The sequence below is a fragment of the Pistacia vera genome, unplaced genomic scaffold (genome assembly GCF_008641045.1).
Source record: "Pistacia vera cultivar Batoury unplaced genomic scaffold, PisVer_v2 Contig1363, whole genome shotgun sequence".
In the NCBI taxonomy this organism is placed as follows: Eukaryota; Viridiplantae; Streptophyta; class Magnoliopsida; order Sapindales; family Anacardiaceae; genus Pistacia; species Pistacia vera.
The window spans coordinates 31958-48178 of NW_022195427.1; the positions used below are offsets into that span (position 1 = coordinate 31958).

A 16221-nucleotide genomic window follows, 5' to 3' on the forward strand; every position below is an offset into this window, starting at 1 on the left:
CAACTTGCATTACATCAAACACAACCCAACAACCTAAACAACTAAATCAAAATCATAACCCAAACCCAATCCATCATTAAATCTTTGTAAATTGAAATTTAAAATGCAAAGAGAAGATACACATACCTAAACGAAATGTCAGGAGGAGAAGGAGGCAGATCTTTGCCGAAGAAGATGTTAATGGCAGAGGAAGAAGAAATTGTTAACGGCAGAAGAAGAAGAAGATATAGAGGAAAGAGGAAGAGGAAGATGTAAAGGAACGAGGAAGACGAAGATGTAGACGAAGCTTAGAAGAAACAAAAACCAGGGGATGTGCATTAATGTGGCGGAAGGAAGAAGAAGAAGGTGTTTGGGTTTGTTTGCAAGAATTTTGGCTTTTTGAGGACATATTACAATTTTTAAAAGATTACACAATACTTTATTAATCCTAATTAACCACTAATCAAGTTTAATTAACCTTAATCAATAATAAGGCTATTTACTTAACACTTTAAAACTACATGACCTTTTAATTAAATTTAAACTTCATTTGGTCTTTTAATAAAATGCCCCGACGAAGCTTCGAAGAAATAGCAACCAGCGGAGGTGCATTAATGTAGCGGGAGGAAGAAGAAGAAGGTGTTTTGAGTTTGATTGCAAGAATTTTGGCTTTTTGGGGACATATTATAATTTTTAAAAGATTATACAATACTTCATTAATCCTAATTAGCCAATAATCATGTTTAATTAACCTTAATCAATAATAAGACTATTTACTTAACACTTTAAAACTACATGGCCTTTTAATTAAATTTGAGTTTCGCTTAGTCTTTTAATAAAATGCCCCCATTTCTAATACAGTGTGGGGCTTATTATAATAGGCCATAGAGATGGGTACAAAGCCCGCCCCCGCGGGGATCGGCCCTGACCCGTCCCAAACGGGGCGGATTTTCCCCGAAAATTTCAGGCTACGGGCTACGGGCCGGGATCAGGCCCAATATTAGCCCTCGAATTGGAGGACGGGCCGGGGCCGGGATTGGCTTTGACCCCACCCCGTCCCGGCCCGCATATTTATATATATAATTATATATATTCATTTTATAATATAATATATATATATATATATATAATACACACATTATAAATATTTGAAAATCATATACATTATACAATAAAAAATTATAATTGTGTAACAGTGTAAGTATTTATGAAACTATATACAAATAGGTAATAAATAAACTAGATTAAATATAATAAATCATTATAAATATTTGTATTATTATATATATATATATTATAATATATATGAAACAAAAGTTATGGCTCCGTTTGGTTATTAATAATACCCCTTATGTTTATATTTACAAAAACACCCCTATAATAAAACATTAAAGTTAACAAAAACACCCCAACCAACCCAAATATAGACAGGCGGCCACCACTACTGGAGGGTGGCCGAAGTCGCCGTATCGGCTCATGACCGGCTAGATCTTGCCGGTCGTGCGCGATATAGCCTTTTCTGGCCAGATCTGGCGCATTTGCCATAACGATGATCGTGTTGGCCGTCGTTACCGACTATTATGGCCAAAGATCTGGCCGTCAACGGCCAGATCTTTTGCCTTAGATCTGGACTTTTCCGGCCAGATCCACTGTGGATATGGCCGAAAAGGCTAGATCGGCTCAATACAGCTAGATTCAGCCGGTAGTGTGCCATCCTAATAGATTCCGGCTATTTTTTGGCAGTGGTGGCTGGAATGATAAAGTGGATTACTGGGGTATTTTTGTAATTTTTAAAAAAATATTTAGGGGATTAATTAATTATCAAATTTAAGGGGTTTAAAAAAGTTGAATAATATTGGGAGTAGTATTCTCAAAAATCAGAGTTGGGGTATTTTACTGTTTAACTTTTTTAGGAATACTAAAAGTAGTATTCCCAAAACAAAACAAACGAAGCCTATATATTTGACATTATATATATACATTATATATGGTATACATTTAACATTATATATTTAATATGATCAATTAGTATGATGGTTTTTATATTAATATGTACATTATAGATTTAATTTTTTTTTTTTTTTTTTTGATGATATATGGCTTTATGTTAATTATTGTATATTATATTTAATTTCTTTTTTGGTTGGTATATATAATTGGGAGAAAAGAATAATAAAAGTATAAAATTAAGGATTAAAAAAAAAAAAAAAAAAAAGCCAAACGGGGAATTCGGGGATTGTTTGGGGAATGGGTTTTTTTCGGGGATTCCCGAATTCTCCGAACGGGCTTCGGACTGAGACTGGGGAATCCCCTCGGACTTTCAGACTAGGGCCGGAGACAGTGGTCCTCGCCCGTGCCCATCCCTAATAGGCCATCCACAGGGGGTTTGCTAAAACTATCCACAAAATAAATCTTCAATTTCAAGGTTGACTGTGGCTCTCCATTACTTTGGTAACTTCACAATTCTTATACGTAATATTGGTGTGATTATTTCAGAATATAGTTATTTACGTCTTTTATATAAAAATTAAATATAAATTTTTGTTTCTGAAACAAAAGATACGATAAAATGAGCCAAAATATATTCAAAATCAGTTTTGGATACTCTTAAAAACTAGTCTAAATTTTGAATTGACTAAATCTATTTCATAATATTTTAATTTTAAATATTATATCAAATAATTTTCAAATATTAGAAAAATTATGGTTTAACAAAATTTTAAATCATATTTTAATTTTAAAAATTTATTTTAGATCACAAATCAAACGGACTAGTATTTTACATATTTCAATAAAATTAATTGAGAACTTTTAATATGTCAATTAATTATTCCTTATTTGAAGTTGATTTTTGGTAAGTTTTACATGTTAGCCACCCTGGCTTTTTTTTTCTTCTTTCATTGGGGACTTTGGGGTAATCGAAAACCCAACTTAATCCAACCCTACAAACTCCTAACATGAATAATAAAAACAAAAAAAATGCAATGATACTATACATATAAAGTTGAGATTTTTAAATCCTAAGTGATATGGCGGCTTAAATGTGTTTGGCATAGAGCTAAAGTTACTCAGGCCTGGGACCCATGAGAAAAATGAGGACCTGAACCAGGCCCAAGACTAGTAGGGACTGGTCCTATGGGCTGGATAATTTTTCCCCCTGTCTTTTTATATTTTGGGGCGAAATAAAATTTTATAGGGGGTTTTTAGTATTTTTCAGGGGTTGATTAGTAAGTTTCAAAAATTAATAATTTGAAAAAATAATAAATTAATAGTTAATTTTAATTTTAATTTTAATTTTTAATTTAATAATATACCATTTCACACACTCACGCTTCACAAATAAACAATTAAATAATTTTTTTATTAAATTATTCATCTTCAATTTCATCGTCAACACTAGTTAATCATTCAAATCTGTATCCCTAAAGAGTTCGAATAGTTCAGGATCTTCAGGATGCTATTGTAGTCTTCTTTCTGCATGAGTCCAATCCCATAAACACGTTATACTTCAATCATCTCATCGGTTAAAGAACATCTGTCTTCAACAATCCGACCTCTGTTGAAAATGTTGACTCGGATGCAATTGTAGAAATCGGCACAGATAAAATGTCACGTGCCATTTGGGATGCAATGGGGAATCAACTTTCATGTTGGTTCCACCATTGAAGAATATCCATGTCAAGTTGCTCTTCATCGTCATAAAGGTCAGGTCCACCGTAGGTAGCGATTCAACTCATTTGGTCCATGGTGTACGAGCTGGAGCTTCTGCCACGTTCCACATACGTCCACTTGCTCCAATCCTTGACAGAGGGCTGATCAAGGTCCTGATCCTCTCTCCTAGACGTTCCACTTCCACTTCCACTTCCATTTACCTGTTCTCATATAAAGAAAAAGTCTATCCAATTTTTATTTAAAGTCAATCAAATAAGACGTATATCATCCTAAATGCTGGCCTAACTCAGTAATTACACCGTTAACTAGGGTAATTTAACCTAGGATCTAGAAAAATGCTAATCCATTAAGAATGAAATATCTAACCAAATCTCTCATTTTTTTCTTCCATATTTAAACTTTCACGTAAAATGTTATTATATCTATATTGAGCCAAGTTTTAGCAATTTGAAGTAAAATATCTAACACTAATAGTTGTTGGATAATAAATACCACTTAATGTATTAGTAGATCTATCAAAAATTTTAAGAAATGAATAAAAAAGTTCACAAACCGCCCAATCATCATAGTTGACAACTTCCTTTGGATGGTCCTTCCGGTTGACGAAATCTGTAATTTGTTTCACGGTTGGCAAAGCTTTTTATAACATCAAGTAGGTAGAGTTCCAACGGATAGGCATGTCTATACATAGCTTCAAAGGTCGAACCGGTGGCTCCTCTTGCTTATAATATTTGAAGTACTCCTGCCATCTTTTATTGGTACCGCTGACGATAAATCTGATAGCTCTATGCACCCTCTCCATCTTTGAATGTATAGCATCTTAACCTGCTTTAACTATCAAATTGATGATGTGGCAAGCATATCTCTGGTGAAAAAATTTACCTTCACCACGTGGATCCAATCTCTTTTCAAATAAAGAGATTGTCGCAGTGTTAGCAGCTGCATTATCAAGCGTTAGCGCTACAACTCTATCGGTTAATAAATATTCTTGCAAAACTTCAAGAATTGTAAAATAAATAGTTGCAGCACTATGTTTTTCATATAATGATTTAAAACCTATCAATTTTTGTTGTAAACCCCAATTATGATCAAAGAAATATACTGTGACAGTTAAAAAATCGGTTTTTGATCTACAAGCCCAAATGTCTGATGTAAGTGCAATAGATATATTCCTAAAATTTTGAAATTCGTTTTTAAGTTTATTATTTATTTTGTTATAAAGTTTTAGTATATCTCTTCTACTTGTACTTCTACTAACGGGAGTATATGCTGGACAAAATGCAGTTTTAACTATATTAATAAAAAAAAGATTTTCAGATAAACAAATGGGAGAGTTTGTAGCAACTATATATCTTGCTATTTCCTCTCGTGCAACATGTGTATTGTATTACCATGTTGAGAGAGTTGAGGATTGAGGATTAAAATTAAGTTGAGTTTGAATTTGTCTGCTTGATTCGCTTGAAGATGCATCGGGCAACTACATTATTTGGGGATGCTTCTTCTCCACATGTCATCGCATAGTCGAAGTCCCCTTCTTAGCACCAATAATGGTTCCACAGAAATTACATATCCCACACGATTCTTCGCATTCCCCATTTATCTTTGGCCGTTTTGATTTGGTGAAGTATCGTCATACATCGGACACGACCCTCTTTGACGGTCGGGGGGGTTGGGCTATGCCCGTGCCCTTGACTCGTAGCTCGTATGTGTTTGGCTACATCTCGTCTCGACCGAATGTGGTTGTGGAATTGCTGCTGCTTCCTCTGGAGGAAATGGTGAAAATGGATTGAAGCCTTCCATTTCTTCGGTGGATGGAACGTAAAACTCATTTGGGGAAGCCATTATAAATTTATGATTAAATAATAAATAATTTAAATGAAAAGAAATTAAATAATAATATGAAATTATGATGATATTGAAAAATAGAAAAAATTGAATAATATAAATAAATAATATGAATAAATTATAAATATAAATATAAATTGAATGAGAAATTGATTGGAGATTTGGAGTAGAGAGATTGAGAGAATGAAAGAATGAGAGATTGATTGGTGTGAAAAAAATGAAAGATTTTAGAGTTATTTATAGTGTAGTTGTGGGGGGAAAAATGAAAAAAAAAAAAGAAGTTATAATTAATATAACCGTTGGATGGCATGTGACCGTTGTCGGCCAACGGTTATAAAACTTTATTTTTTTTTTAATAATTTTTGTAAAAAAAATTTTAACCCTCGTAATTTATATTTATTTAAAATTAGCAGAGGTTTTTAGTAATTGTGCATGAGACTAAATGGAAAAAATATAAAAAAATTTGGGCCCAAGCTCGGGCCTTGGAGGAGGGCCCAGTGGAGGGCCTGGGCCCTCCTCCTTAGGCCTAGTCCTGTTTTGGGACCAAGCCTCCTAGGACTGGGTTTTGGGGTAGAGCTTTTGGGCCCGATCCCAAATACCCAGCTCTAGTTTGGCACCACATTAATTACTAGGAAGTTATTAATTTATCTTATATCTTAATTATCGTAGTACTAACATGTAAGCAACCCCATCATTTGGGATGATCTCAACTGTGTATAATATATAAATTAGTAATACAAAATGAATAGTTACTAGCATTGATGTTTTATGTTAGTAGTTTCTACATTCAATGCTACAAATCTATTATGTATTATTTATTATGAGATTATTAATGTTATAAATATCAATCACAGACACATGCGCACACACACATACACATATATAATCGGGGTATCTGAGCCAGCTTACGTATACATCAATTAACTTTTGGGGTCCATTGAACACCCTACAGGTTTAAAAAGATTAGACAAGTCATAATGTTGTGGGTGACTCTAAGATTTGAACCCAAAAACTTGATAAAATGAGCAAATCTCCTTGACCATCAGACTTGACAAGTATATCGCAGAAGCATAATGTGAAGAATCGCATCAGCTTGTTTTTGCATTGGATGCCGACATTATTGAGATGATAAACATGCTTCTAACTGACAAGGAAATGGACATGATGATGAAACAACTTGGAAAGGATGGAGATTTTTGGAACCAGTATTTGTATTGTGAGGCTGAGAATCAACAGCTTTGTTGTTGAAGAGCAAGAGACATCTTTGTGTCTGAAAAATTGACAACTTTGTCTTAAGAAGAAGAGCCAAAGGTTTGGTTTTTTGTTTTTACTACAACTTAAACTCAAGATCTCTTAGTCTTTTAACTCCTCAATCTATTCTTCACTCTATCAGGCCACAAGGGGTGGTTGGTTTGGTTTATTTCCTCTAGAATGAATTTCGATGTTTTGATTATGTATTTTCTTATTACTTGTTATAATATAATCTCTTTCTTTTTCTATTCTTTGTGTTGAGTTTAGTTATGCATTTTCATTTATTTATTAATGTAATATATATATTTGTATCAAGTATACTACTACCATATCATAATGTTATTTCCGATAACTACATAATATATGAACTGATATATTTGATTTTATAAAAGAATAGAGGGTGTATGCGCAACAAATCAACTCACAGCCCTGCAAAAAGCTGCATCCTGTTAAGTTGTCTAGTTCAAATTGGTAACACTTTCCTCTATTGTGTTTATTAATATTCTATCACGAATCTCTTACTGAATATTCCAAAAAACTTCATTATTAAAATAATATGAAATATTCCAAGTACATGCTGGTTATCTTCAAGATATTGGCACTCTTATCTAAGCACGTGTGAAAAGGAAAATACTAAATGTTAAAGAGGTTAGTAAGATGGTTAAAGAGATTTGTCCCGCTCTTAACTTATTAGGTTCTCTTGAGATCATATATCACATTATGACTTACTTGGTCTTTTAGACTTGTAAGGTGTTTAATGAATCCAATGATTAATTGAAGTGCTTACAAACTGATCTGAATATCTCAGTTACCAAAAAAAAATAATAAAAAAAGGAAAATACTAACAAAAACAAATGCAAGAAATTGGCTTCCTGTAATTCATAGCATGTATTACCTCCATTACCCAAAACAAAAACAAAAAAAAAAAGGATGAAAATACTAGCAAAAGCAAATATAAGAAATTGGCTCTCTTTAATTCATAGCAAGTATTCCCAGCCCAGTCTCAGCATCTTTGTACGAGCATTTGGCATTAATAAGTAGAAAGAATAAGTCTATCCTTACAAAGAACTCTACAAAAAAACTTACCAAGTGAAGAAAAAAACAAAGGAAAAACGGAAAAAGAGAAAGAGAGAGAGAGAGAAATGATGAAGATGAAGGGTGGAGGTTAACTTTGTAGGCTTCTTTATAAGACTAACATTGCTGTAAGTAGAAAATACCGAAAGGAAGCTCAACTTTGAAACCCTACACATTATATGTAACCTTCTAAACTAATTAGGCATAATAGACTCACCGTCACTCTCTTTACAAAATATAAACATCCCAATATTCAGATAATTACATACTGCACATCAATGTGCTAACTTCTTTTTTTTTTTATATATATATATAATTAAGCTTTTATAAACCAAAAAAATAAGGGCAACTCAAGAGGCTACAAACAATCTGCTACTGGACAAAACCTAGAAACAGTAAGAGAAAACAAACTCCCGGAAAGGAGCGTGGTAACAAAAAGTCCCGCAGCTGAACATACCCAGAGTTCACCACTTTGCCTTGTTTTCGTGTTGGATGAATGAACAAGTAACACTTTCAGTGATGCTTGGTTACACATGGGCAGAATAATTTGATAGCCAACTTTTTGATTTATTGAAATTGTAATACAACATGTTATTGGCTTGGAGAAATATATGATGCTCAATGAAACTCTAAATTGAGAATTCATAAACATGACAAGTTTCACATGCACACCACCACTACCACTACTTCAGCCTGCCCGAAGATGGAAGCAAATCAACCCTTTAATTTAATTCCAACCACTCCACTTATAATAATAACATTTTATATCTTATACCCTAACTTCCATAAGGATGGCCTAAGGATACCAATAATACGGAGTTTCAGTAGGGATTGAATTATATCAACTCTAGGCTTTAAAGTTGAGGGGTTGGCTTGACGGTCAAAAAAATTTACTCTCTTTCTTCAGTTTTTCGATTCAAACCTTGAGGTTACTTACCACAATAATATTGTGGTTTATCTAGTCCTTTAGGTTTGTAAGGTATTTAATGAATTCTAGAGATTAGTTGAGATTCATGTAAGCTGACTTGAATACTTCGATTGCTAAAAAAAAAAAAAAAAAAAAAACTATGACTTAGAGAATTTAAATTTATCTATGAAAATCAAAGTTATCAATGATCTCTATTATAGTGTGAAATTCGGGATTTATTTTGTTTGTCATTATCATTATAATCCCTCGTTTATGACTTGATTTGTTGTTATAAATTTGACCACGAAATCACAAAGGAATGATAATGTCTAGGCCATATGTTAAAAACTAATGAATTTTATTTATCAAAATATATAAAATGACAATATCCAATTATAATATTATCTTTAAGGAGAGTTTTTCAATTCAATCTTAGTTTGATTAAAACTAATAACAATCTTCCTAAAAATTAGGAAAAATAAATCAAAATATAATATAATAAGGAAAATATATGAAGCCCTAATTAGGAATGAAACTAATAATAGTATTTCCTAAAATAACCTAAAGCTAATAATAATCTTCCTAAAATAAGATAAAAGATATGATAAATAAATTAAAATAGAAAAGAAATTAAATTATTCATAATATATGAAGCCTTAATAGAATATTTATCAAAATTTAAAAAAAAAAAAAAAAAAAAGAGTTGTAAAATTGTGATAGAACATAGAAGCTTCGCGGTTAAAACGGAGTCGCTTAACTCAGGACATACTTAACGTATAGTCAAAAGTATTTTATTTAGAATGTAAAAAAAGAGAATGAAACAAAAAAAGGAGACCGTCCATTTTGATGATGATGAATTGATGATATTAAATTCAAAGGCAGTCCATGTAAGGTCTTAACCACGTAATCTGACAGGTCGGAAAGAGAAACACAGATAGATTTCGGGTTCACAGACAGAGATAGATATAGGGATAGAGATAAAAAAAAAAGAGCATAAAAGTTTTCAGATTTGTCGCTTAGGATTGTAATTTTTGGGTTTCAATTGGTGGACGAACGACAACATGGTGGGCTCTATAGCCACGACCACTCATCGTCGTCCTCCCATGGACGCTGCTGCTGGTGATGATGATGATGATGATCAAGCTATTGAGCCCCCTTCTTCTTTGGTTTCCTGCTCGATTTGTCTTGACTCTGTCTCTGATAATGGTACCAGATCCACCGCTAAGCTCCATTGTGGCCATCAATTCCATCTCGGTCAGCTTTTTATTTTCAATTTTGGGTATTCTGATTTTAACATGCATGTTGACCATTATATTTATTTTGTGCAGCAATTAATGATTTTTGCATGTCAATTCTGTTCCCGTTTAATGTAGTTGCTGTTAACTGTCGATCATTATTTTTTCAATTTTTGGAAATTGGGTGAGTATTTAAAACTTTCTGGTGTTGGAGAAAATAAACGGGATGAAAATGTGATTATAACTGGGATTGTCTGAAGATTATCAATAGGTCTTAGTGAGATCTCGTATAAGTGTTTAAAGGTTCGCTAATGTCTATAAATGGTGCGAATTGATGGGTGGAGAAAACTTGTGACTTTTTTATACTGTAAAGGATTTGCGTTTTTTCAGTCCCAATAATTTGAATAAGTCACAACGAATTGGTGTTAGATTTCAGATTCTGTGGTGTTATGCGATCAGACTGCAAAGGCCAAAGAGAAAATATATCAGAGTTGAATGTTTCCATTTGCGAAGAACATGATGGGGAATGTGATTAGGCTTGGGTTTAAGGGTTATGGAGATAATGTTGAAGGCCATAAAATCAAAATGTTCCTAATTTAGGGACATAGAGATGTCATCATTGGTGAAAATTGATCCCTGTGACACTTTTGAAAACTCAGTGAGGCTTTATTTAATTTTATTGACATGACTACTTTGTTTTATTTGGTTAAAACTCATGGTGTATGGTAATGTCAATATGGCAATCTTTTGTGAGAATTAAGGGGGTGCTTTTTTTTTTTTTCATAATGGAACATTAGAAATATAAATTTTGTTTCTATCTTCTTGCTGCTTTTAATTTGAGATATGAAAATTATTTTAATCTGGATAAGCTTTGTGTCCCACTCATATTGTATGCAGATACAACACCAATCTCGGTAGTACTTTGAGTTTAAAGTTATACTTAACATTGCGATTTTAAATTCTACACTGTGTTCATATGAAGCTATTATATTTAATTTGTTTCCTGACTGTGAACTGTGCAATTGTTGACCGGCCTTGTTTCTTTTAAAGGACATAGAAAGAGTTTAGGTGGAGATTGTATTTATGATGCTTGCTCAAAGCATCCATGCATTTAGATTTATTCCACTTATCTGACTAGTATTTCACATGTATTACAATTGGTTTTTTGTGATGCATAATTGTAGCTGTAAATTGTACTCTATTTTGCAGATTGCATTGGTTCAGCATTTAATATGAAGGGAGCTATGCAATGCCCAAATTGTCGGAAGGTTGAAAAAGGTCAGTGGTTGTATGCCAATGGTTCTGCTCGTTCACTTCCTGAGTTTAGCATGGAAGACTGGATACCCGATGAAGACTTCTACGATCTAAGTTATTCTGAAATGGTAAGCACAATTAAGCATATTGTCTTGTTTCAAGTGGTGTTCTGTTCTCTATTTTGAAACGGTGAACACAATTAAGTGGATTGTCTTATCTCTAGGAGTGTTCTGTTCTCTATATAAGACATAAAATTCTGTTTGTGCATTTTGTACTGGCTGATTATATATTCTGAATTGTCTTTTGGTTAACGCCATTTGTGTCTCAGGCCAATTTATCTCTACATGTTCAGTTTCTTTAAGTCCTGACTTTTGGCTTTGGAATTTCTATAAAGAATGTAAAGTTTTTAAATGTATTTATTTTCAAACACATAATGTTATGAGTTTTCTGGTTTAGAAGTTTCTAGTTTCAGTGAGATATGGCAAAAGACTCCTAATAGAACTCCTAATGCCAATGCAATGTATAACATTGGGCCAGGCATTGAGGTTTGACTTCTGGTCCAAAAACTTTACAGATTGTTTTTTGCATCATGGACTTTGGCAGCTCCTTGATTTATCATTTGCTTCTATGTTTGTTTCTGTCTTCATAGTTCCATTTTTAAATTTATGTTTTTATATTCACTGACATCTGAGTCAGGTTAGATTTACCTGTTCTAGTTGGCATTAGACGGTTTCTTCCATTCATATTATTGAAAACAATATCTTTTGAGGTTAGTATGTTCCAAGAGTTAACAAGTTCACAGTTTTACTCGATTTTAATGGTGACTTACATTATTCTTGGTATATCAGTAACTGTTTCTTTCTTTTCTTTCGGTTTTTTTTCATTTTTTTTTTGAGACTAGAGGCTCTTAAGGCTATATCTTTTTCCTTCACTAGGAGGATGTAAATGTAATATTACATTGATTCTTTGGTGCATCTTTTGTGCTATTTCTGGAAGTTATTGGCTGACAGTTAAAAGTGCAATTTGCTCATGATATTTGTGATTGAGATCATCTTACTCATCTAATTGTTGTGGCAGCCCTTTAAGTTCACTGGGTGCCCATTTTGGTGACATTGGCACGAGTTGGATCATCATTTGAGTAAGCAACACTCCCCTTCTTGCGTTTCCTTTATTTGATATTCTGTTGCTACCATTTTTGTTTGCATATACTGTGTTTTCTAAACTTCATCACCTTCAAGGAAAAGAAGTGCAATCAGAGCATTTACTGTAGGTGGAAAATGTGTACTGTTGAATGGTAAATTTGTAGATTTTAGGTGGGGATTTGGCCATCAGTTTTCTGTATTCATGGCAGATCTGTTGGGTTGATTGTTCATTAGATGGTTTTTACCTCAATCTTGTGTGTTGTTTTACTTTTGTTTGGTGCTACTTATCTTGCTTTCTTGTGTTGGATTTTTACAATTCTATGTTGAAATGTTTTATTGAAACTGTAAAACAAAGAGAACTTGGTATACTTGTCTCAAAAGCATCCCCTCTACTTTTTTTCTGAACCATTAACAGTGTCCTCCCATAGTGACATCTGTTGAACTATTTCTGACATATTTATGCTTTATATCTTTCAGGGGGGTGGAACCTCCTCAACTACATGTAATATATTACTTTTGAATTACCTTTCCTGATAATTTTTCCTAGCCAACTTTGTTACAACCACCAAAAACAACAACACCATGTAAATGAATATCTTATCCTATAGACATGACCTACGGGGACACCATCCCTTATTCGCTGAACAAGAAGCAGCATCTATGGCTCATTCATACGTTGCATATGTCGGACCAATTCCGCCTACAACCTCGAGATCTAGCAATAATGTTGATGATCCCCTTTTAAATTATCACTGGAACGGTCCATCAGGACACAATGAGATTTTTCCTCCCCATGCATTTCCTGCCATCCAGTACCATAGTTGGGGTCGTCATTCCCCCCCTTTCGCCATATCCAGTAGCCATATAAACGGTGCTGATCCGGCTTCTCTTCCACCTGCCACGCTTAGATCTTCTCATGGTGAATCTGATGCTGTAACAATGTCCAGATCTTTTCCACATCCATTTGCCTTTGATCATGGGTAAGCTGTTGGCTAGGTTGAGCTTGACTGTCTTTTTTCTTATTTTCCTGCCAGTGTTTGGGTAAGGTTGATTTTAATTATTTATCTTTTTTCTTTCTTTCCCTTCTTCTTCTCTATCAATATATGTTTTTTCTTGCCAATCTGTAGATATATGTTTTTGGAAGTGACATATCTTGAATGATATAAATAGTGAGAAGCATTTATCAATCTTTGATTATAACCTCTAACAACCTGCAACTTTTGTGTTTACTATTATTATGTTTCACATTTTTCGGAATAGTATGATGTCTTCACCGTATCCAACAGGACATGTATTACTTACAAGAGGCACAAAAAGACCCCACCTTTTTCCTTTATGCCTGTTGATCACTGGAATGCTAATCATGCATGCCTGTACTTCCTCAGGTCTGGTCCTAGAGCTGGGAGCTCCTTTGTTTCCTCAGTCGTTCCTCGTCATCCTGGCAGCACTGCTCTAAACACTTCTCATTCCTTCCTTCCTCAGCAGCAGTCAAGTATTTCAGCAGGGTTGCCCACACCTGTAGTGCCAGGTTTGAGGAGATTTGATGGTCCAAGGAGCTTGCCTGCAGTAGTGCCAGCACCCCCCCAACATGATCAGAATGGTAACTTCTATATCTTTCCACCAAGCTCATCGGGGCAGAACCTACAAGAAGCAGAAAGTCCGTTTTTGAATCATTTTCATGTATGGGAAAGAGAGAGGTTATCTCGTTTCCCTGCTGTAATAAGAGACTCAAATTGGGGTTCGTTTCATCAGAATAGTGGGGCCTCAGACTCGGGGAACAGGTCAGGAAGCTTTTGGCATAGGCACTCCTCTTAAGAGGATGGGATAAAAAACCTTTGAACGTTTATCCTGCCTGTCAGAAAATTGCGTGAATTGCACGCATCCGAACTTGATGACTGGAACTTAAAAAGTTAAATATGTGAACTGTGAAACTCTTCTTTTGTAAATTTTGGGCATACTTGCCCTGAAACTGTTGTCCATTTTTGTAAATCCTGGGAAAGTTGCCTTATCCTGTGGCCCCCGAAACTCAACGTTTTGGCAGTTAAAGTATTGGTGCAAATGCAATTTGTACTTGTTTCCACTTTTCAGATATTTTCGTGCGGGTCTTCAGTTTAATCTGTTGATACGATCCATCTTCAAAGTTGAAGTTGGAGTGAGAGGGCAACCGCCATTGCATTAGGCTCGCCATTTCGCGGGCGGATGGTTCATTAATGATTAAACACAAATTAAAGGGTTAAGCCTTTAACTCTGTACAGTGATATTCATATTCCCAATTGTATTTCAAGTTTTGGATGATCAATGTGAATTTAATATAGCACTGTTACGTTATTTGTCACTTTAATTATTATTATCACTTTTTTAAACTTTGTATTCTATAAACAATAAATGATTTGATAAGTTCATTAAATCATCGCATTCACATCACGTGGAATACTATTCTACGTGATAGAGAAAATTCTCTTTTTTAGAACTTCAGTTAAAAGACCATGGTTCTGTTAAATTCGTTCATCAAAATTTGTGTAACCATGGTTCAAATGAGGGCTGAATATAAGATCTCTGGTGATTTTCTGGGATCTTACACGAACTTTATTCATTGTTTTAAAAACTGGACCGATGGGCAACCCGCTTTGATGGCAGGGTCACGGTTTAACCGGTCCAACCGTCGGTTGGACCGGTGATGTCATCACACATCATAATGACATCAGCACATTTTTAAAAAAACTTTTTTTTTTTTTTTTTAGATTTCTATTTTTTAATAAGATAATAACAACTTAATTATTGTCCAATCCAATATGATTCAAAGTTCAAATTCAACAACAATCCTAACATAATTTAAGTATTTAACAACAATTCAAAGTCCAAATCCAAACATGATATTGTATTTACATATTAAATGTCAAAATACATACTAATTAATAACAAAACATTTGATGCAAGTGTTTTTTCTTTGATCCGTCTCCATGTTGATTGAGCTTCACACACTAGCATCAAAATTCATCACCATCATCATCATCATCATCATAACTATCACCACCATCAAAAGAATCAAATACAAAATACATTGTTAATTGTTTTTATATGGCATATAAATGTAACATAAAACAAAACTTGTCGTCACTCACAACCACAGCCACGAAAGAATATGATTACTACAGTGCTAGTACCAACTATTAGGTTTGAATGTGATAGAAAGTTATGCTCACAATCACAGCCACGAAAGAATGACTTAAAATGGAGTATGCCAGCCCAATCTGCAGATATCCTATCTTGTTTAACCAGATTTTGCAAAACTATATATGAATGGAACTCACCATCAAATTTTAAAAATTAGATAGTTACATTTCAGTGCCCCACCAAAACCTGCTGATTGAAAGGACACTAATGCAGATTCACAGGCAAGGTAGAGTCAGAAGTTAGGCTCCTAATGCTTCTTCCTTCAAGTTACTTTTTGATAGTCTTTCATGAGCGTATGCTAACAGGAGCAAGCCTCAGAATGCAAAAAAACTATCATAACAACTATCAGCTACGGGAAGCTTTTTATGACCTGAAAATCTATACTAGCTAATCCAATTACTTAATCATCTACAGTCTCTCAGCAAAAGCAATTTTCATCTTTGTTTAAACTCTTGGTCATGTATCAGCATTTTCAAAAAAATATTGCAAACTCTACATCCAATCAGTGGTAGAGCATTGAACTTTCTGTAGTGGAATCAATCAAGGACTGATTTTTAACATCAATATCTGGTTCTACAGAAATTAAAAGATCCCAACACCTATAATATTTGGTTCTAATTATTTGTGGGGAACATATCGCATATATAGTCCTTGAAACAATGGAGTTGAGACTTTAATTAACATTGTC

At 33.9% G+C, this 16221-nt stretch overlaps 1 protein-coding gene across 1 annotated transcript; it reads left to right on the forward strand.

Moving 5' to 3' along the window:
• Positions 1-9644: 9644 nt before the first annotated feature.
• LOC116122714 (E3 ubiquitin-protein ligase RFI2-like) lies at positions 9645-14448 on the forward strand. The gene is made up of 5 exons (XM_031408531.1): positions 9645-9982; positions 11173-11397; positions 12837-12861; positions 12968-13339; positions 13745-14448. The coding sequence occupies exons 1-5, from the start codon at positions 9790-9792 to the stop codon at positions 14172-14174; spliced, it is 1245 nt and encodes a 414-aa protein (XP_031264391.1). The 5' UTR covers positions 9645-9789; the 3' UTR covers positions 14175-14448.
• Positions 14449-16221: the final 1773 nt, after the last annotated feature.